This window comes from Branchiostoma floridae, chromosome 19, assembly GCF_000003815.2.
Source record: "Branchiostoma floridae strain S238N-H82 chromosome 19, Bfl_VNyyK, whole genome shotgun sequence".
NCBI lineage: Eukaryota > Metazoa > Chordata > Leptocardii > Amphioxiformes > Branchiostomatidae > Branchiostoma > Branchiostoma floridae.
In genome coordinates, this window is record NC_049997.1 from 13,649,954 (window position 1) to 13,671,750 (window position 21,797).

The window sequence follows — 21,797 nt, forward strand, 5'->3', positions numbered from 1 at the left end:
GGACCAGAAAAGGAACCTCTGTAGGCACGACTTTGGACTTTGGCCAACGGAAAATAAAAAAGATCTTTTCTGTTGACAGATTTATACTTCCACTCCAGCCAGGCTTGAGCGAAAGAAAATGGCTGCAAAGTTAATCATTAAATTGGGCCAAGTTCAGCTTTTGTGACTCGGGCAGTAATGCCATTAACATGAAGACTATGGCCTCCTGTATAGCAAGAAACTTGGAATGTGCAGTTACAAAAGCTTCTTCTGAGACTCAAGAAATGCTGCATTGTGTTTAAGAAAAGAGGGATTTAAAACCACTTTTAGTCAAGCTTTTACACTTGATAACAAAAGGAACTGCGGTGAAAAATGAGGGTTTTGCAGAATTTGTGGCCACGGGGGGTGTTTCACAAGTCTAGACTGACCCATTATTATAATTATAGTTACAGGTAAAACTTAAACAAGGCGTCAAGATAGTGATGTTTCAGTCCTTTTGTAGTTTTATTTGGATCAACCACGGAAGTCTTTGTCATGGTCAAACAATCGCTGCTTCTAACAACTTTTATAACAGGCTGAATAAAATTAAAAGCTGTAAACTGGAACTCTGCGGCCACGGATATCTTGATTCATGATTATGAGATAGAAGAGACTGTGATACAAAAGATGTCGAAGTGGCCACCTCTACTAAGGACTTGTCAGGCCATTGCGACCACCTATCCGTATAGACCAGATTTAAACAGTCCCCGGAGTGGTCTTCCTTGACAAGGTTTATTGTATACTTTTATTGGAGTCAGCCAATCAACCACACTTCTTTTTTTTTTAGTTTTCTTGAAAAAAGAAGAGGGTTTCTCTTAACACTTCCCCGACCTCCACCTTCAAAAGTATAATGCTGGGTCAGAGTATTGACCCCCCCTTGACCTACATATAAAGCAAACACGAAAACTGTTGAGCTCAGCATAGAACAACGACCTCTCTACCGGCCCAGTTACATGTAGGACTCTGGTCTATTTACTGTGGGGTCTCCATTTTCAAAGGATCAGCCCTTTATTAGCGAAGAGGACCGGTTTCCGATATCCTTTTCAGAAAATGTCCGTGACTTTCAGTTGGCCACTTCACAACTGAAAGAAGGATCTATTTTTGTGCATTGGTCTCTGTTTTCAAAAGTACCCGTCCTCTATTTAGCATGTTTCGGATGTCCTTTTGAAGAAATGTCTGTGACATACAGTGGTCAGCCCTTGAGAAGGCTATTCTTTACTCTTTCTGTCATTCAAAAGTGGAGTGCGGACTTGACACAAAAAAAGGCACGTGCCAGGCCTTGATTGTAGGACTCCCGATCTTGAAATATAGCTGTTTTTCCAACTTGCTACAAACAAATTCACAAATCTTGCTTTCATTTTGCATTGCTGGACTAAATTTTCAGCTTTTTTTATCAAATCTGTTTTTCTTTCATTTTGTTGATAAATCAAAGGAAAATACAGTGACTGAACCATCCATTGGTCTACAACACAAGGAAATACAAAGAGAACTTAATAGTAGTACTGCAAATAATTGAATAATATTGATACAATCAAGAACATAATGTGCCCATTTGCCTTGGTGCATCTACAGCCACCCCCCACCCCCGCATTATTATGTTAATAGCCAAGATTGGGTGCATGGACAAGTTCAAGTGCCCTTTTTGGTTCATTTCTAAGAGTACCAAGAAGAAAAGATGCTATTCTTAGCCAGTAAGGATGTCGAATCGCAGGGTATTCAGGCTAAGAAAAGTGTGCCAATATGTGACTTGTGCTTTAGAGTGTAGGCAACGGTAACTCGGGGAAACACTTGAAAAGGGACATTGCCAAAAGTCCTACCCCCACCTGCCCTCTTGTCCTGAATACCTGCCCACACCTGTGAAAAAGTCACACACACATTCTCACCTACGACAATGGCTTAGACTTTCACCTGTGCACCCCCCACCCCTCTGTTGTACTAATACAGTGGTGCCACTTTCTTTCAAGAGAGCTCGCCACGCAGATTTCGCGGTTTTAGTGGCTTCTTACGGATCACGCGAGAAACTTACACAGTGTTTGTCTACGAGATATCTTTAGAAGTGAGAAAATCCCTTACGCCACAGCCCGTTGGACATTCGGACGTGACTGTGCCAAGGTCGAGTGACCTACATTGAGGAGGTCACGGGTCGTAGGTCACGTTCTAAGGTTCCTTTGTTTGGTCAGACACGCAACTTTGCTACTCAAACCACTCAGTCCTAATTGGTCTCTGGCAAACATAGTTTTCGAGTCAACATTACATCATCTTCGTAAATGTTGCTTCAATCTATAGTCTATAGGAAAAAAATGTTTATAACTGATATATAACAAATTCTATGGTAAGTGTGGTATGTTTATGACATTGATGTGCAGATATTGATCTGTGTTCCTTTATATGTAATACTGTATAGGTCAATGAAAAAGAGATGGGATATTTATACAATACAGTACACCTGACTGACATTGACAACCATGGGAGTTATCATTAATGAAAATGAAGGCTAGGACGTGACTCGGACAATCGACCTTGCCAAAGGTTTTTTCAAGCTTTCTGTCATGATCAATTAAAGCGATCAATGTGAGCAGGGACGTTTGAATGATTTAAATTAAATTTATTTGCTTTCGGGGTTGGCTTCTTTAAAATTTGAGGGGAAAGGAGATTTGAACAGTGTTTTAAGTTTGCAATTGAAATGATCTATAATTAGTACATACGAAACGCTTGAAACTGAGATGTAACCATGTTAATAAACCCACAATTACTACAGTCGGATGTACATGAATTAAGTGACTTCATGTACATCCCAATTCAGAATTCTTATGTGTCACAAAAATACATTGGAAAGAAAAGTCTTTTGATTAAGCCACTCTGTTTGAACTGAAGTATACCTAATTGTTGTACCTGTCTCTTTTGTTGACATTTATTAGATTACCATGTTGTCAGAAACTGATACAGCTCTGATTAAAAGGGATTAATTAAGGATTAACAGCTGATTACATGGACAAAGCCTTGTTCCTACACTTTTTAGATAGTAATTTCTCAGTTCAGCACTTTTGCAGTAGGCTGTTGGTGTTTGGTGCTAACAAATGTTTTGAAAGTGTGAAGTGTCAAGAATAATGTTCTGTCCCCCGAGACCAAATGGACTGACCAGGTTGTCTGTTGGACAAGTAGTCTTCATGGGTTAGCCCATTATGTTAAGAGGGAGAGGGACAATTGGACAATTGCTTTCTCAACAATTTGAATAAACTTGTGAAATGTTTTGTGTAAACACTGTAATGTTGTGTAAATAGTTGAAAATCTTAAAATGCCAGTCATTGCAAAAGCATTGTGACCATTTCGTACAGAATTGGAAAAAAAATCATTCATCCAAGACTATGCTATGAGTTTGACTATCCGGTGTGGTATGGTCCAAATTAAATGGGGGGCAATTTAATTGAATTGCACCTGTTCAACACAGGGCATTGTCAGGAAGCTTTTTACAAATGGCTTCTGAGTGAAGAAAGAAAAGTGTTTAGGTTTAGTCAGTTAGTTGAATCAGCCCTAGTGAGATTTTGCATGTTTTGACTAGAGACATTGACCGACAACAGACCGGTCACATTGCCTGCAATGCCTAGCTGGGACTCACACTATGGAGGCTTCAGGTATTTCTGTTTCAGCTTTATAAAAGAATGCAAAGTTTGGATAGAAAGCTTGTAAAAAGATAGTGCTCCTATTACTGACTGTTAAAGGGATTTTAAGTGTTTGACACTTGAGTTTCTCTGACTCATATCATAGTTGATGACTAGATCTTACCGTACTACTGAAATTTTAGTTTTACCTACTACACTCTTGCACAGTTTCCTCTATTACTGCAAGCCAATAAGCCTCCTTTGCAGACCTTCTACAAATGTAGCTATAGGTGCAGCTGACATTTATTTTTGAGGGATGCGCTGATTTTCAATTTTCGATGGCCAGGCTCTTAAATGCCTATTACATGCCATGTATATGGTATGCTTGTGGTATCAAACTCCCCTGGTATTACGTAGAACTTTGCCCATATTGAAAATTTCAAATCAGCACTCCCCAAAATATCCTGACGACCATAGCTACACTGTCTGGGATGGAGGCTCCAACCAGTACTAGTGTAGGTGATAATTACCACATACAGTCAAACAATAAATAGACCAGTCTGGATTTGAAGAGTACTGGGAACTCAGTGGGGGAGGGGGAACGATTTCGTGCTTCTCTCTCTAATTTTACGGTCTAACTCAGCGGAACCACCTCTCACATTAGCCTGCTCTCCTCTGGTTTATGTTTAGTCTAGTGGAAAAGGTCAAGGGTTAAGTTGTTCCTTGGATTCTCTTTAATTTATTTCCTGCATTTCATCTTCATCATTTAGTGCTTAACCTTTGGAAAGGTTGCAGCTGACATTTAAATGGTAGCTTATGGTTCGGTCATATTTGTCGTAGGCTGTCGCACAGTTTTGATGTGGTAGGATTTTCAGGCAGGTGGTGACAGAAGCAAAGACCTACAAGGATCGATCCAAGATAGCCTTATCGGTAACAAGACAGCTGAATATTGTATGTCACATCCCCAAAATACAGTGTCACTCAGTTTGTAAGCATGCAATGATTGTGATCTGGACTTAAAGGTAGGTAAATGTTGTGTAGCCTGAAGCGTTGTTAAGGCTGTTGGGACAGTGGGTTTTAAGTTCACTGTGTGTTGTGTATTGTAAGACAGTCACAGAGCTCATCCCTCTCCTTCCACAGCCTTTTTTATTACCTTCCCAACCAAAGCCAGGTGTACCCATTTACACCTGGATGGAGTGAGGATATTCTTTCCCGAGGACATGACATCTAGCCAGGAATGCCAGTGATAAAACCTTGTGTTAAATGTTGGGAAAGAAATGATGTCTTCCAAAATACTTGTTGATCCAAAACCTTTGTTTTGCTTTTTCTACCAAGTGGTATGTTATACTTATTTTGTCACCAAATCTCTTTACTTAGAAAGTTCCTGTTCCTGTATTAAGTGTTATCTGTTGTAGGATCTTTACTTTACTCATGGTAGATGACTTGGAGATAAGACAGTAGTACTTAAGATTGTCTAAAATGCTGTTAGCGTTCTAAACACCCTAGCATTCTAAGTAAAAGAAAATCATAATATGTGTGTGTCCAAAAATGTTAAATGCGAATGGCCCAATATTGTAATACCTTCCAGGGTTGGACAAGTTTTCTAAAATTCACTTGTCCTATCGGGCAAGCACATGAAAAATTGACTTGCCTGAATCAATTTTTCACTTGCCCAAAATTCAAATGTCTCTGTTATGTGGATTTTCATTTCTAGCAATGGAATTCATACTATTGCCTCTATTTTCTATGTTGACTATAATTGCCTGTGCCATGACTGTAAAAAGTAACAAGTATATCAGAATGTCACTCAATGGAAAAATCTTGCCCGATCGGACAAGTCAGATAGGTCATGCACTTGCCCGAACAGCACTTTCACTTGCCCAGGACAATAGGGCTAGTAGACTTGTCCAACCCTGCCTTCATCAAAAGGTACATGTAGGTATAGAAATCCAAAATGACATGAAAAAGGAAATATTTGGCAGATTTGCTGCAATTCTCTCATTGGTCGAACCATTAACTGTCATTGGCTGAACTGATAATTGTGATAGACAGTCAGGATCGGTCTATTGCCTACTACACAACTGTAAGTGCACAGGCCAGGTACTGGTCCCTTGCTCAGTCTTATCACGACTTGGTGAAGCATGGTCTTTGGCCATTCCACTGCTCTCTAGTATTTGATGTTATCTTTAATTTGACATTTTCATTGTTGATGACATGTAGTCATCCTTCTCTTGTTGTGTTTAGGAAATCCTGGTGATGCAGTCAAAACATAAGAATTTGCTTGTGTCAATGGGAAAGATAATCTAAGGCAAAGTCACAGAAGTCACATTGGCCAGGTGGTCCTTGTGTCCAGGTTTCCTCTTGTACGAACAGGATTGACGTCAAACATTTCAGGCTGTAGAGACGCTTCAACTAATAGACTTAAAAAATTGGTCACAGTAGACAGCTTGCCACTGATAGTGCTGACAGAATTTCAATAGGAAATAGGAAAGATCATCATAGAGTGGCTACAAATACTGTAGGTCCTGGTGGCCGTTGTGCAGAACTGGTCACTAGTACATGTACTATACACAGTTACTAACTGTGGCAAGGGTCAATGACCTCGATCTCTGTAACATGAGTATGGCTGACGTAAGGGACCGTACGGCATTTAGTGAGGGGGGAGGGCCGGTCGCCAGGGGGGGGAGGGCCAAGCAAAAAAATATTTTGCCAGGGGGAGGGCCTAGCAAAATTTTTTTTACTTGGGGGGAGGGCCAAGCAAAAAAAAAATAGCTTGGTCTGCCAGCAAAATATGTCCCTTAAAATCCAAGAAACGGCGTTTCAGAGGGTCAAGATTTCAAAATTTTTCTGGACCTCTGCAAGGGATCGCCCGAGGTTGGCGCTCGGGACACAGTGAAAATGCGAAAGGGAGGGGGCGGGGCTTATGCATGACGCCCTCGAAAACCTTCTTCACGTACAGAAATGTTATTACACTCTGTATTAGTCTGCCAGCAAAATGTACCCCTGTCTTATTGCCCTCAAAATGTAAGAAATGGCGTTTCAGAGCTCGAGGGTAAATATTTGCAAATTTCCCTGGATCCTTTTTGACGTGACCGGCCTCGCGCCTTTGATGACCGACATCGTGATAATGTGTTTGGGGGGGATTTAATTTTGTATTTCTAAATTGAAATTCTATTAAAGTTAGCTTTGTTTGTCAGCAAAATATCTCCTCAAACTGAAGGAGATAGCTTTTAAGAGGGCCAAGATTTCAAAATTCTCCCGGACCTACCTTGCGATTCTTCGTGCCTTTGGCGCCGAACATGGTGTTCGGAACGTCGTTCTCAAAAACTTGAAACCCTCGTATTTTTCTTTCATAGAAATGTCATCTAACCAGCAAATTTTCCCATAAAAAAGCAATGCAGGAAATCGTGGCAAAAAAAGCGTGGCATTTCTAAAATATCTCCTGCAAGTCTGCGGTCTCACGCCCGCCGGCGACCGGTCTTACCCCGCCGTGGGAAAATCAGCGTCACGCGTCGGCGCCCCCCTCCCCACTACAGTTTTGGAAGTCGAATCGTGCTGTCGTTTTGGTTTTCATTTTTCCCCCGATTTACCGTATTTTTAGTTATTACCACCACAGAACCAAGAAAAAGTCCAAAATATATGTAAATTGAAAATAGTTTCCGTCAAGCCGCTCAGGCCCGCGAGCTTGCAATACGTAAATTTAGGGAGCGGGGCGCGCGCCGCTTCGTGGCGCAAATCTACTAGAAATCCAGGTACAAATGCTTTTTAGGTGTTGTTTTAATATCAAAACAATGAAATAGCTTCTACAAAGCAAATATTTATGCCTCTATTAAGCAGATATTTTGAGCCATTCTGTTTTCCTTTTTTTACTAGGGGTGAGAGATCTGCTTCTCGATGAAAATCATGAAAAAGTATGACGCAAAGGACATTTCCGAATGCGGGAGCGCAGTGTTTTATTGGCGTCTTGAATATTTTTTTTCAAAGTTGATAGGAGGGGGGAGGGCCAAGCAAAAATATTTTGTCTTGGGGGGAGGGCCTAGCAAAAAAAAATTTTCCTGGGGGGAGGGCCATGCAAAAATTTTTTGACCCGACCCTCTGGCGACCGGCCCTCCCCCCTCACTAAACGCCGTACGGTCCCTAAGACTTGTAACTTATAGGCTTGTGCTCAACCTGCATGCTATAACTTTGGGAGGTAGATAGATTGGAAAGATATGTCTTCACTCTGTATCTGTGACTCATCAATGAAACAAAAAAGAAGATCTCGTACCCCTGTCAAATTTAAAAAAAAAAATCAAGCTTTTGAATGTGAATTTCATGTCTAGATCTATTCATGAATGATTTTTGTCTGACTAAATTTTCCACTTACTCATTAGGCAAGAGACATGCATGTAACATAGAATGTACGTCAGGAAATGAGAATTAGTCTATTTTGGGACCATTCTGGGACCTTTGACCTAACTTCCTGTCATGGAAACCAGCCCACAGGTCCCATTTTGACCTCAGATTTGACCCCCACTTCCTGTCAGTCTGTACTTATACTATCTTCCCCTTCACTTCCTGCCACTCTACTGTATTCAAATTTCTATGGACACTCCCACAGGAGAGCCTTCAAGCAGACACACCAAAAAACAAAACCTCAATGCAAGGAGATAATGACGAAAAATTCAAACAGAAACAGGGTTAGATTGTATATCAAATGTTTCAGTTTTGCTAAATGTTTACCTGTGAAAGAAATAATGACAGAAAAAAATTAAGAAAATATACTATCATATAGTTCAATCAGGATTTTAAAATGTTATTAACCATGATGGTTTTCAATGAGTAATGTAATGCGTTGGTGCTTAAATGTTGTATAATGCCCCAAATATGGCCACTACGATGTCATAATAACGAATTGTTATGTAGAATTTGTACTTAAATTCTGGAAGTTTCACATAAAGGTAAAACCTTAAGGAATGACTCTGTGTTATATTTAGTAGCCTTCTTGTTCTATTCCAGTTGCATTGTCACATGAATCACCTATTGAAGGACCTGAGATTTCACCTGTTTGATACCAAGCCCCTCCCATTATTCACCTCAAATGCGACAGTGTTTATGTTGGCACACAACACTGGCCAGGGAGGGACTGGAGAGTTTTTGTTGTAACAGTGATAGGGGCCATAGAAGGCAGTCACCCTGTAGGTTATAACAATATAACTCCTCGTCGTATTACGTAGGAGAGGCTTTCACTTTGCATAGGGAGGGGGTGACTAGTACTACAGTATGCGGTTATATTATGCAATAACTTGGTAACACTTTATATCAGGCCACACAACCAATTTAATTTGTTGGTTTCGGATGTTAAACAGGAAGTTAGATCAACTTAAAGATGAAAACTGTTATAAAAATTCATCTTATTTCTATCACGTCGTATATAGAAATTGCTTGAATCAGCTGAAACACCTACATGCATAGTTTCCTGTCAACGTCATGCCTAAACATTCTTGAAACTTTTATGACTGATCTCTGCATTATGTAATATATACCAAATGCATTTATTGGTTGCATTACATGTTTGACGTTACATTGTGGAATTGTTTCTACGCCCACATGAGACACAATAGTCAACAGAGCGGATGAGAGAGTTGAAGTGTTTGGTTAGGAAGGGGGTTTGTTTAGAGGACCCTTAACTCAAATCCAGGCCACCTTAGGAGAGGAACTGAAAAATCGGATTGGAAGCTTCAACTTTTCAAATTGGGGGTGGCAAGGTATAAGTTTCTTGTTAGGTAGGAGTAGATTTGTCATCTTTTGTAGCTTAGTATTTTTCACACCTTGTTTGCAACAATACTTTGTTTTTGTACTTTGTCATTCTGTTGTGATTATTTCTTCTCTTAATGTCAGACAATGAGAAATTTAACTTTCCCCCTGTTTAGGAATTGGTACAGTCTGCCAGCTGGACCTCTCTAGAATAGAATATTATAATATAGCGCACAAGTGGTTTTCTGCTCATGTTGGCTGTGAGATCGCTCAATGCTCTCCGTTTTTCTCGTTCTCATTTCTCGCCGCTAAAGGACCATGGGAGCCAACGACAGCTGGTTTAATGGGTAAGGAACGACATCTGTTTAGCGAAAGCGTTTACTGTAGAACAATTTTGTCTGATTGCACCATAGATTTGCACTCAAACTTCAGTTTTGTTTACCATTAATTTGTGTTGCTATGTAGAAGCATGCTGTGTGAAGAAGTATTTAGGCCACTAATATGCACTTAACGTTACCCATTATTAACAATCTCATAGTTGTTCATCCTCATGGATCTACAATATGTACAATGTGTGTGGATGGGTTTCTCATAGTTGTTCATCATTCTACAATCTGTACAATGTGTGTGGATGGGTTTTTAAAACACTTTTGATACAAGTATAGCGAATATTTGGACAATAAGTTAATGATGAAAATTTAGCAAATTAGCAAATCATATCCTGAAAGGGTTGCAGAATTTCCGTGTACAAATTAGTATGATATCAAGACATAGAAATGTACAACTAGGTGACTTCTTGGAAGATCTCATTTTACCAAGTGTACACTTGTATGTATCTGTATCTGTATCTATATAGCTGGTATAGCCGCCGTTCGGCGTAACACACCACTATGTGTTGATTTATCAACTTCTTAAATGTTAAGACTGTCAAAAATGACTTAAGACGATCTGTTTTGTCAATTCTAAAATTCTAGACTTAAGAATTCTAACTATATTTTAAGTCTGAGCTAAGGTAAGAGCTGCCACATACATTTTTGTACAATGTCATGTACATTATGTACAATGATTTCTGCTATGCTTTGCTTGTTTTGCATAACCAGTAACTGACTTATATAGAACTTTATTGCTCGACATTTGTACATGGTACAAAGTATGGCAACGACTGTTACACAAAGTACAAAATAGGTGTAGAGAATAAGACTTGATATCCTAATTAACGTAACAAGAAGGTCTTTGATATAGTGTTACAATCGACTTATATTAGGGGTAGTAGCCAGTTTTGTACAGTACTCATGCTGGAATGACCCACTACTCTTATTGATATGTGAGGTGGGGTCTTTGTTTAAGGTTCTTGAGGTATATATGTGGCTCTCTTCAATCTGAGAGGACGTCCTTCTTACGAGTTATCTACCAGTAGGATCTCTTGATTGATTGTGCTGGTACTTGTACCAACCGGTACATCCAGAGCTTTCTGGGTACTAATTATGGTATCCGGCAAATTGTCACACTTTCTTTTTGCTCACTGTAGCGATAAATAGTCGGTAATACTGGCTTTGCTTGGACACTTTGCTTCAGGGAGCCATCAGAATCTTTTAACCCCTCCAGGGATTTTAACCTGTTGCACTCTAAGTCTAAGAGTGGTATAATTACCTTTGCCATAAAGTTTTTATTTCTGGTAGCATTTGTGTGTTTGCATGTGTGTTTTGTGTGTGTGTGTGTGTGTGTGTGTTTGTAGAAGACCAACATAACTGGAGAATGCCTGGATGGATTGTATTGATATTTGGTATGTGGGTAGGTCTTGATGAGACCTGGAAGTGATTACATTTTGGGCCACCTAGAGGCTTGTTATGGTTCTGCAGCAGAACTTCTGAGCTTAATATCACTGGATCTTTACATGCTGTGGATTTGATTTTTTGAGTGGTAGATAGTGTTTGAGGCAAAAAGGAAGTGGTGTAGGTTTGGCCCCACTAGCGGCTTCTTTTGGAACTGCAGGGGTCAGTTTAGAGTCAGACTTTGAAAGGAAGAAAGAATGGTAAGATTCTGCCAGATTGCTATATATGCTTGGAGTTAGATTAATACAAAAGGCCTAGGTATGACTGTGACAGTATAACCAACCGCCACTGTATGCCTTCAAACAAGCTTGTGCATTATACCGACTGAAGAAGGTAAGGTATAAGATACAGAAGATATGGGTGGTCAGTACCATCAATGACATCATTAAGAACGTATAGTACACTGATTCAAAGGTAATTTTAAAGGCAATTTTGTTACGAATGCCATAAATGCTTTGCAATTTGCATAATGTGTGGTTGATTGGCTACCATCATGGTGCGACGTTGCTATCCTTGGAGGGTGTTGATTTCCTGTGATCAGAATTTATTATGTCGTCCGACGGATTAACTGACTCGTTATAAAGTCATTCTGAAGGCTGTGATTGTCTTGATATCAGTGATTGATAATAATCTGTTTACTGATCCGTTACATGTAGAATTGATAAGGAAGCAGTGGAGGAAGATGAATTTTTTGTAACCTTGACAACTCTATCTGAACTTTACTCGTTGGTAATAAACCATTATTTGAATAGTCTATCAAGGCAGTTAGAATTATGTTACGTTAAGCTTTACAATGGTACAGTATATGTTTTATGAACTATTATTAAACTAGATAAATTTTCGGTCTTTTGGGACTCAAAAGCCTCTTAGAATGTAATTTTTAAATGTGGTTTTAGTTATTTTACAAGTAAAAATTGTCATGCTAAAAACAAAGTTTTTAAGGTAATATGTAACAGTTGCTTTGCCGTTTTTCATCTTCGTGAGAAAAAATCTGATGGGTAGAAAAGATACGTAGTGTGTCAATTAAGAAAGAGAAGAAAATCAGTGTGCAAACTTTGTTAAGCCCGTAATCTGTTGTTCTTAAGGATAATTGGTCAGAAGGTTTACACAGCGTGGTGGTGTGTCCACTACTTTATTTGGGCTGTTGTGGTGGTCACTTTAAGTTTTCCAGCCAGGGATTAAAAAAGGAAGTCATCTTTTTTCAAAGTAAATCACATTGTTCATCCATCCAGCTAAAAGTAAGGCTGCCAGAAAAAATACTGACTGAAAAATGTTGTATGGCCTATTGAGGTGCATTTGGCTGCTACTAGGCAATCATGTAGTATTGCTGTGAAGTTATGCTGAATTACCATTTGTAAAGGATTGTTAATTACCTTTGCTAAGAAGGATATGTTTTTGGTAACATTTGTATGTTTGTAATTTGTACATTATGTGGATAAACAGCATAACTTAAGAAGGCGTAGATGAATTGTCTTGTTCTGTGTTTTGAGTTATACCCGCTGTAAAAAATTGTGACCACATCTACATACATGTATATTAAGGGTAACCTGGCCTTCCTAAATTTGTAAAACACCACTTTTTGATGTTCCTTAGATTTTCTCCATGGTCCCAAGCATTAAAAATCCTGTCTATACTGATGACCTGTCAGGGTTTGAAATACACATACTTAACTTGCAATTTGCATGTGATTTTTGAGATTTGCACGTAAAAATATTCTGAACTTGCAATCTTGCATGTTGAAAATACTTGGCCTATAGTAAAAATACTGAGGCCACGATGCCTTTGTTTGTCTGACGGGGATCCTCACCGGTCGTCAGTAGGTGCTAGAAATAATCAAATTCGGCTTTGCTGCAAACTTACATGCTTATTATGTGGATATCTTTCCAAAATTTGAAGTTCTATCTATATTTTCATGCACCAATTTCTGTCTGCCAAATGTAACAGAATGGGTAAAATGCTTATCAGTCAAAGGACGGAATGATGGATGCTGGCTAGAACATTGCAGTATAGACTAGTTGTATTTTGCATGTAAATTTTTCAAATTGCACGTAAAATTTTTGCCAACTCGCAATTTTGCATGTAGCAAAAAAAAGTATTTCGATCCCTGCCTGACCAGAGTTCATTGGTCCCCTGAATGGTCTTCTTAGGCAGCTTTGACTGTATTACATTATCTCCGAAATGTATGAGAGAATCCTTGTGTTGTATTGCATGACCTAAGAACTAAGTAGCTTTTCCATTCTCCCCCCAAACTGACATGTGTCAAATTAGTTGTAAGGACAAAGTGCGTACGATAAGACGGCCGTATTATTGGCTGAAAGGCTCCATTCAGCAAAAGATGTGTCGCTATGGCAACTCTCAGCACCTTAATCCCTCCTCTCTATTGGTCGGCATTGTGAACTCGTCAGTGTATTCAATTAACAAACACAGACTTCCGCAAAATTGTATGCAACGCATCACCACCAGCATAGTACAGTAAGAACGGCCTAGAAATTGAAAAGACCACTCAAGGAACCGATAAAATCGGGTCTAGGTGGACAGGTGGTCACTATAGTCTAGATAGGATTCATAATGTTTAGATAATTATATTATATACTACTGGTAAATGGACATTGGACAGGTGGTCCTTATGTAGTGGTCACTGGTGCAGATTTGACTGTATTGTGTTATTACAATGTAGTCTATACATTCAAAATAATCAAAGTTTATTTTAGAGGCAGTTTAGTTTTGTACACTGAAATACCTGTACAAGAAGGTATTGATTATTTTTATATCCAGAGAAAGAGAATCATTTACAGCTATTACTGTTTTTAAAATCACAATGGTGACAACATAGAGGTTCAAACACGAGTGGGTCTGAAGTCCTACTTGTTCCCACTTGCCTTTCTGATTGGGAACAACCCAAATACTACAAAACAAAGGGGCTGAGAGGGCTTATGTCATTGACTTTAACTCGTGACTGTGTATATGTAATATTACACTACAGGATATAACATTTTTTTGTTCTGTGCAAGGCAAGTACAAATGGCAATCAGATAAATGTTACATTGGAAATAATATGGTCAGTTGAGAGAACAACTTATATAAAGCATGTTGCATGTAACTAAGGCTTTGTTTGCCTTTTAGCTATACGGAAATTAGTTAGGCCTCTTGAACTTGAGCTTTGTTATAGCAACTGACAGTGTACCTAAATTTAATGTGCTTAAATTGAGAAGTTTTGTTTGCTCGTATCACAGAACCACCTTAAGGTGTAACACACTGTAGGTATACAAGTTACATAACACCAGACTGTAAGGTTTGATCTACTCACACTGGGATGTACACCTACTGTACTAGTACTTCATGTTAATGTAAGCACTCTTTACGATAAGTGAGGTGGAATCTTCAACATGCTTGGGGTGTGGATGCCCCTTAACATTGGCTCTCCTCAAACATAAGACCTACAGCTTTACCTCCAATCCGAGGGTACGTCCCTAACCAATACAAGGTACCCGTTATATATTATCACCTGAATCAAATGAGGAAATAGCTGTTTTATCAGTGCCTTTCTTAAGGGCGTGGCATTAAGGTCAGTTGGGGATTCATACTAGAACCTTAAAATACTAAGTTTATAACCATGAGACCACCTTGCCACTTACAGTGCTGTTTCAAAGTACTTGTACCACTTGTGTTATTTATAGTAGCATCCTTATGTTACGTCCAAAATGCTACGATCATGATTTTCTCATCGTGTTCGTAAAAGAAACTGTATTTACCTAGGAGACAAACATGTTTTGTATTGAGAACAATTTACACTGGGAAAATAGTCTAAAACAGCTGCGATGTTCTGAAAAGAATTTTTTTGGGAAAGAAGAAAACAGACTAAAACTGTAGCACACCTGGTCTGTTGTCCAGTGTTGGTTGGACATCCAGGTAACTGACATGGACAGTGATAAATGAAGAGACCTGTGTTTGATCTGTTTGTTCTGTCCATTCCGTGATGATGATTGATTTGTAAGAGCCTATAAATGGTGGTGTAGTGCACAATAGGGTCCGAATGTCCTAGGGGAAGCGACGTGAATGGTTGTGGCAATTCTGAGAAGACCTTAGTGTTGTTTCCACACTGCTGTGGCGAGAGATAGTGACACCTTTGTGGACGCCTCTTGTTTCAACATTGATGCACAAAGTCCACTTCTGTAAGAGACTTTGATAGTGTGTTCAGGTGCAGGCGTATTCAACAAGTTTGTATTCGATTATACACCTGCATTGAATGTCATACTGAGCTTTTGGATACGGAATTCATTTGGGAAAAGCTGTTCTATCCAGTACCATGTTGTCATGTATGTCAATCTTAATTTTACAGGTAGTGTTTCTTTGTAATATGATATTTGAAACCTGGTATGTACTGTATTTATGTATTGTCAACTTGTCTTGCCATACCTTGTTCAAAACCTACATTTACATAACTTATGTTTTGAATGTCAACTTTTAAATCTTTAGTCAATACGTCTTCATTTATGATTGTCTAGTCTTTGCAGTCCATTGTCAAGGAACCTTTAGTTTTTAATACCTATAGATTTATAATCATTATTTATTGTAGACGGTCCATTATCAAGGAACGATTTATGACTAATCATTTTTTGTTACTTTTAAGATCCATCATTGTGAAGAACCTTTAATCAATGCTCATAGATTTATGATCATAATTATTTTGTTGTTGTTACAGATCCATTATTGAGGAACCTACCTTCTACGCCCCGATGAGCCAGAAAGCGCGGGTTAGCAGTGCCGACCGCCAGGTAAACAATTTGTTTATTGCAGCGATTAAGGAAGTCTCCTCCAAAGCAAGTTACTCATTTTCACCTGTCAGTTGTTTGAGGAAATAGGTGTAGAGTACCTTTCCCAAGGGCACATCATTAGTACCTGATAGGGGTTCAAACCCAGAAAGATTTTATGTCACAGACCCTAACCACATTTGTTTCTGCCCCCCAGGTGAACCATACGCGGGTTGAAGATGAGAGTTCCATACAGGAGCACTATGACTTCGGCCCCAAGCTGGGACAGGGGAGCTTCGGCGTGGTGTTCGAGGCTGTTCACAAGGAAACCGGAGTCAGATGGGCCATTAAGAAGGTCAACAAGGAAAAGGTATGATGATAATATGTGAAACATGTAAGAATACTTCTCGTTACTTGAACACAAAATACATTTGTTCTTTCCAACACTTAATGATTTAATTCACAAGGAGGCCATTTAAAAAGAGATTCCTGTACTCCCATGTGCTCTTCTTATTTTTCTTTCTCACAAAGTCAATCTTTTAATATTGGCAAAATGTTTTACCATACAGAAAATGTGACAAAGAGCAGTTGTGTACAGGAGTGTTTTGTAATATGGGATTGTCATGGGGTGTATTGACACATGGAATGCAAAGTATATCACAATCTTGAATTCGAAAGTTGTAAAACTAAAAGTCTTTAAAAAAATGATAATCTATCACCACAAGCTTAAATTGTTCTTGGACTCTATTAGCATGAGATTAAAATCTTCTATATCTTATTTTTCTATCTTAAATTGTCTTGTTCCTTGTCCTCCAGGCGGGTAGCTCTGCAGTGAAGCTCCTTGAGAGAGAGGTGGCCATCCTGAAGAAGGTGAACCACCCAAACCTCATCCACCTGGAGGAGGTCTTCGAGACACCCAGGGTAAGATAGTGTTATCATCACCTCAACTTTTCAAGAAATTAAATTTGTCGGTTCTTTGATTCAAATAAAATGCTACTCACCTGGAAGATCAGCATGGAAACAGGCTGTGAAGAAAGTCTTGTTCTTTTTACTGAAAAGTGTGAGTTAAGAACCAAGGAATTAAATTGATGTGGCCTAAGTATTCAACCACCTGTAGGATTGCACTAAATTTAGATGTTATAGAAGTTATAATTGATACAAGACTTATGAAAAGGATGCTAAAACTGTTTTCGGAAAATTGTCAAATTCCCTCTTTCAATGAAACTCTTGCCAAGTTTTGCGTATTATAATTATCAGTGCTGCATCTACTGTTAATCTTAAAATGTTTGGAGTGGTTTTATTTTTGTGGGTTTTCGCGGTGACAAAAAATTATAGCACTGCAAATGTATAAGTATGTTCAAATCAACACTTTTTTTACCTCCTTTTCTGTCTCACTGCAAATGAGACAACCACAAAGAAGATGCATTTACAGTATCTGAATTCCCAATTTTTCTGATGACTGAGTTTGTGTGAAAGGCGGGTTTTTAAGTCACACCCTCCTGAGTATTGAGATTCCATGGTGGCTTAACCAAACACCAAACAAAGAGTGTGGGAAAGTTTTGGAAACATCTGTTTGCTGACGGAACGGTATTGTTGGTTAAACATGCTCAAATATTGCTTTAAATTAGTGCTATTACTAGCTTTAGTAGCACCTTTGTTGTAGTCTCAGACTCTAAACATTCTTTCTGCTTAACTGAACCCTTATAATAACCAATGCACTTTTGGTGCCAAACTGAAGGCTAAAGGTAGCAATACCAGAAGGCTTTGTATTACAATTACCAACATCTGGAACTGAACATGGTCTTAAGAAACAGTTGTAAACATTCTGTTAAGAAAGGGAGGGATAAAAAAGTGCAAATAAGATGTATGAAGAAGGGAAATAAAATGGAAAAGAGGAAAAATACATTCTGTTATGTACAGTTATATTCGTGAGTCTACCAAATGCAAGGTGTACACTCCCCATTACACTGGTTGAAAACCTTGAATTATGTTTATAATATTATTATTGTTTGTGTTTCCACAGAAAATGTACCTAGTTCTGGAGCTGTGTGAGTCGGGGGAACTGAAGGATTACTTCGACAAGAAAGGCTCCTTCTCAGAAGAAGAGACAAAACACATTATCAAGAATTTGGCCAGTGCAATAGCTTATCTCCACAAAAACGGTCAGTTTCTTTTTGTTTAAATGAGTATTTCTATTTTTACAGTTAGTTTGAAGAATTGAGAACTAAATGAAATTCATAGATAAATGATCGATGAATTTGATTAATCAGTTAGTTCTTTTTCTAGTAACAAGATCATGTGCCATTCTGTATGATAGAAGGAAAATGGGAATGAACAGGCAGATGAATGAATGAATGAATGAATGAATGAATGAATGAATGAATGAGTAAGTCAGTGAGTGAATGAATGAATTGAATGAATGAATGAATGAATGAAAAAATGACAATGAATGAATGCATGTATTTTGTAAGGAGAACTTACAGTAAGCTCTCACTTGCCTTTGTGTTATACAAATCTGTAACTTGCTGTGTAGCAGAATTTTGCAGTCAGTAAGGGATTTGAGGTAATGTTGCCTTTGTTTGTCTGTTGTCCCTGCAGATACCGTCCATCGTGATTTGAAGTTAGAGAACATTCTAGTTAGACCAGATGAATCCAGTAAGGAGGAAAGTGAAGAAAGGGCGGAGCAGGACCTCCTTAATGTCAAGGTGAGAAACAAGAATAGAGTTGGACGAGATATGCTGTCAATTTTATATTCGCAGTGTTTTAAGTTTACAGTTGACAATTCACATTTAGTATTAGATCTATTGGTACATTGGAAATGCACATTAATTTAGAGGGGTCAAAAAATTGCAAAAATGAGGTCACAGTGAAGCCACAAACTAACACCAGAATAAAATCATCAAGTTTGACAATATACAAATATTTAATAGCCAAATTGAATATTTTCTTAAAGTCCAAGAACAGCTAATGACGTTTACTCATGCCTGGTTGAATAGTGTTTGGATTGTGTATTTCCTTGAAGTCCTAAATACTATTCTGATATTGATTTATGCTATTTCTGTATTTCCCCTCTAGATCTCTGACTTTGGGTTGTCTATAGTGAAGGGGAAATCGGGTAGTGATTCCATGATGCAGGACGTGTGCGGCACCCCCATCTATATGGGTAAGTCTTCAAAAGCTTTTTATGAATAAACCCTTTTCGTTTATTATTCAAATTGTATAAAAGTATAGGCCTTGGCCACTTTTCAAGAGTTTAAGACAGGGGGTTTGCAACTGTTCTTTCAATCACACCCAAAATTAATGGAAACTATTTTTAGAACCAGGCACCAGAAATAGCAACAAACCAGACTTGGTGTAAACAAGCTTGGTGGGAGAGTTGTAGAGCGTGTGGTATTTTTGAAACATTAATTCTCACAGTTCTGCCAGGTTCACTTTGACCGGCAATAACATTTGAACTCCTAGAAAGTGTGCGTATCTTGGAGATGCTGCATTCAATTTAGTAGATCTCTTTGAGTTCACTTTTTTTTCAATACAGACTGTGCTTTGGGTACCTGTTACATTTTTCTATACAATGCATGAAAGGTACTTGCCAGATTGTACCAATGTCTCAAAGTATATTAATTTTATAGACAAATTATAGACCATTTTACTTACCTGTACTAACTATTGTTGACTGTTGCCTTCCTTTTTTTTTGCATGTTCCTCTCTACAGCTCCAGAAGTGTTGAATAATCACGATTACAGTCAACAGTGCGATGTGTGGAGCATAGGAGTTATCATGTACATGCTGTAAGTATCATATTCATTACTTACATATTTCAGAACAAACAATAGTAATCTCCATGAAATACTTCAATCTGTTTTTTTGCGAATATCTTGTTTTATCATAATGTGAGTTGCTTGCTTCTCCCTAGTGCCCATTGGCACCCACAAGTCTACATATAAATGGAAATTGGAGACAGGAAATAAGATAACCTTTTCTGAGACGTCTCTGGGACCTTTGGCCTAACTTCTTGTCAGTTTCCTTGTACAAGCAAGGGACAGATAATAAGACGGGAAATAAAGACAAAGGTTTCAAAATCTTGGGACTAGATTTTGAACAAAAAATGTTCAATTTGATGGAAAGCATTTATTAAGTAGGACACAGAAAATAGTTCAAATTCCCTATGAAAATTTAAGAGCACAACATTTTGTACAATGTACAATCCTTATCCACTCTCTCCTTGTACATGTATTCCCTATTTGTTTGTAAAATTTTCTTGAATGTGACTATCACTCTAGGTTGGCTGGTCATCCGCCATTCTTTGCTAAAGAAGAAGAGAAACTGTACGACTTAATAAAGAAAGGAGAGTTGGACTTCTCTGAACCTGTCTGGGAAGATATTTCTGAAGATGGTAAGTTATACAGCCATGTATTCTTTATATACATTCTACATCACATATCGTACATTGGTATTCCATATGGGTCATATGAAGTGGTTCCTCAAACATTTATCTGAAAGGAATTGAGATTAAACCGGGAAACTGAAAAAAATGGTCAATGTCTGACTTAAATTTGCATTTTGTATCTTGAGTTAATCAGTCTTGTCCCACCAACATTATAATTGCTTCAGTGTGACAAATAGTGTGGGCTGTAACTTAGTAGTTCATAAATATGAATTCCATGATATAATATTATTATGATAATGCCTTCTTCCCTCTCCTTTCTGGCTCTGAAGATCGTCAGGCGTTGGGATCCTTCCTCTATCCACCCTCCCTTTCCTGCACCTCTCCTTCTATCCCTGTTTCCCAAGACTTACAGTGTCCTGTGAGGTACAGTCTTATTCTACCAATCTTTCATGCACGGAGAAATGCATGACACAGAATGCAGGAATGCATGGATTTGCATGTTGCAATTATAGTGAGGGCAACTTATAAGAAGGGAAGGGTAATGGTTATATGTCTTTTCATCCTCAAAGGTTTATGTACTAGACTTAACATCTATTATCATAATACCGGTACGTTTACGACGATTTCTCTAGCCATACTGATTTGACAAATTGTCAACGCATCATTTTCTCCAGTTACATGTTGCTGTTATAGGTTACCCTTGCCACTTCTTCTGTGTAACTCTTCTGCCACTCTTGTCCTGCTAAAAGCGTAATATTGTAATTGTAACACGCCGCGGAATTACACGGCGAACGGGCGCGTGGTTGGGAGGGGGTAAAAAATACCGGTAGGAAGAAACACGGCACAATTAACTGCCGCTATGTACATTTATACATCCTCTGATGTTCCTTCCTTTTCTGTCAGTAAATGCATAAAACATAAACCTGCATGAGCATACAAAATGTCATGAGAAAACGGACGTATACTGTCAAGAATTTTCATTTAACTTCTGTCCGTCACAACCGCTATGACGTAACACTTCACTGCTAGTGTAGATATAAAAATGGCGGGAAAATGGCTGCGTACGTTCAATTTTGTCCATTCAGTCGTAGATCCGGGCTATTATGCAACAGTTCTTCACACTTTTACATGGGTTGTAGGTCACCAACAGAAATTCAAGATTGTTGTTGAATCATGTTCGTCTTGTGCCGTGAGCATGTGTAATTATGATCTATAAATTTGGCAATGAATCAGGCAGTGTGTTCGTCCCACGACAAGCTGCCTACCCCGAAAAAGATACTGAAAACTTTTGGCCTTGTTGTCTTCGAATGCATTGTTATCGATGCTTTGTAAATGATGTATTGGACACCTAGATGTCTGAAGTGTGCACAGCTCAGAAATAACTATTGTTGCATGTGTAGATCTCTTTAAGTTCCAGTATTTTTAATCTACCGGTATAAGTCTTACTACCGGTATTATGCCAATGCATGTTAAA

General features: G+C 38.5%; 1 protein-coding gene across 6 annotated transcripts in view; it reads left to right on the top strand.

Moving 5' to 3' along the window:
• LOC118406829 (serine/threonine-protein kinase 33-like) overlaps window positions 1-21,797 on the top strand; it is a 39,238-nt gene that overhangs the window by 9,935 nt on the left and 7,506 nt on the right. For 4 of the 6 annotated variants that reach the window (XM_035807175.1, XM_035807178.1, XM_035807180.1 and 1 more), the window contains exons 1-9: window positions 3,468-3,650; window positions 15,888-15,960; window positions 16,154-16,306; window positions 16,753-16,857; window positions 17,960-18,098; window positions 18,535-18,641; window positions 19,012-19,099; window positions 19,649-19,724; window positions 20,217-20,329. In XM_035807175.1, coding sequence (XP_035663068.1) covers window positions 3,616-3,650; window positions 15,888-15,960; window positions 16,154-16,306; window positions 16,753-16,857; window positions 17,960-18,098; window positions 18,535-18,641; window positions 19,012-19,099; window positions 19,649-19,724; window positions 20,217-20,329 — 889 coding nt within the window. In that variant the 5' untranslated portion in view covers window positions 3,468-3,615. Of the gene's footprint in view, window positions 1-3,467; window positions 3,651-9,667; window positions 9,701-15,887; window positions 15,961-16,153; window positions 16,307-16,752; window positions 16,858-17,959; window positions 18,099-18,534; window positions 18,642-19,011; window positions 19,100-19,648; window positions 19,725-20,216; window positions 20,330-21,797 lie in introns of those variants that run through there. The other 2 variants (XM_035807176.1, XM_035807177.1) reach the window with 2 other exon arrangements.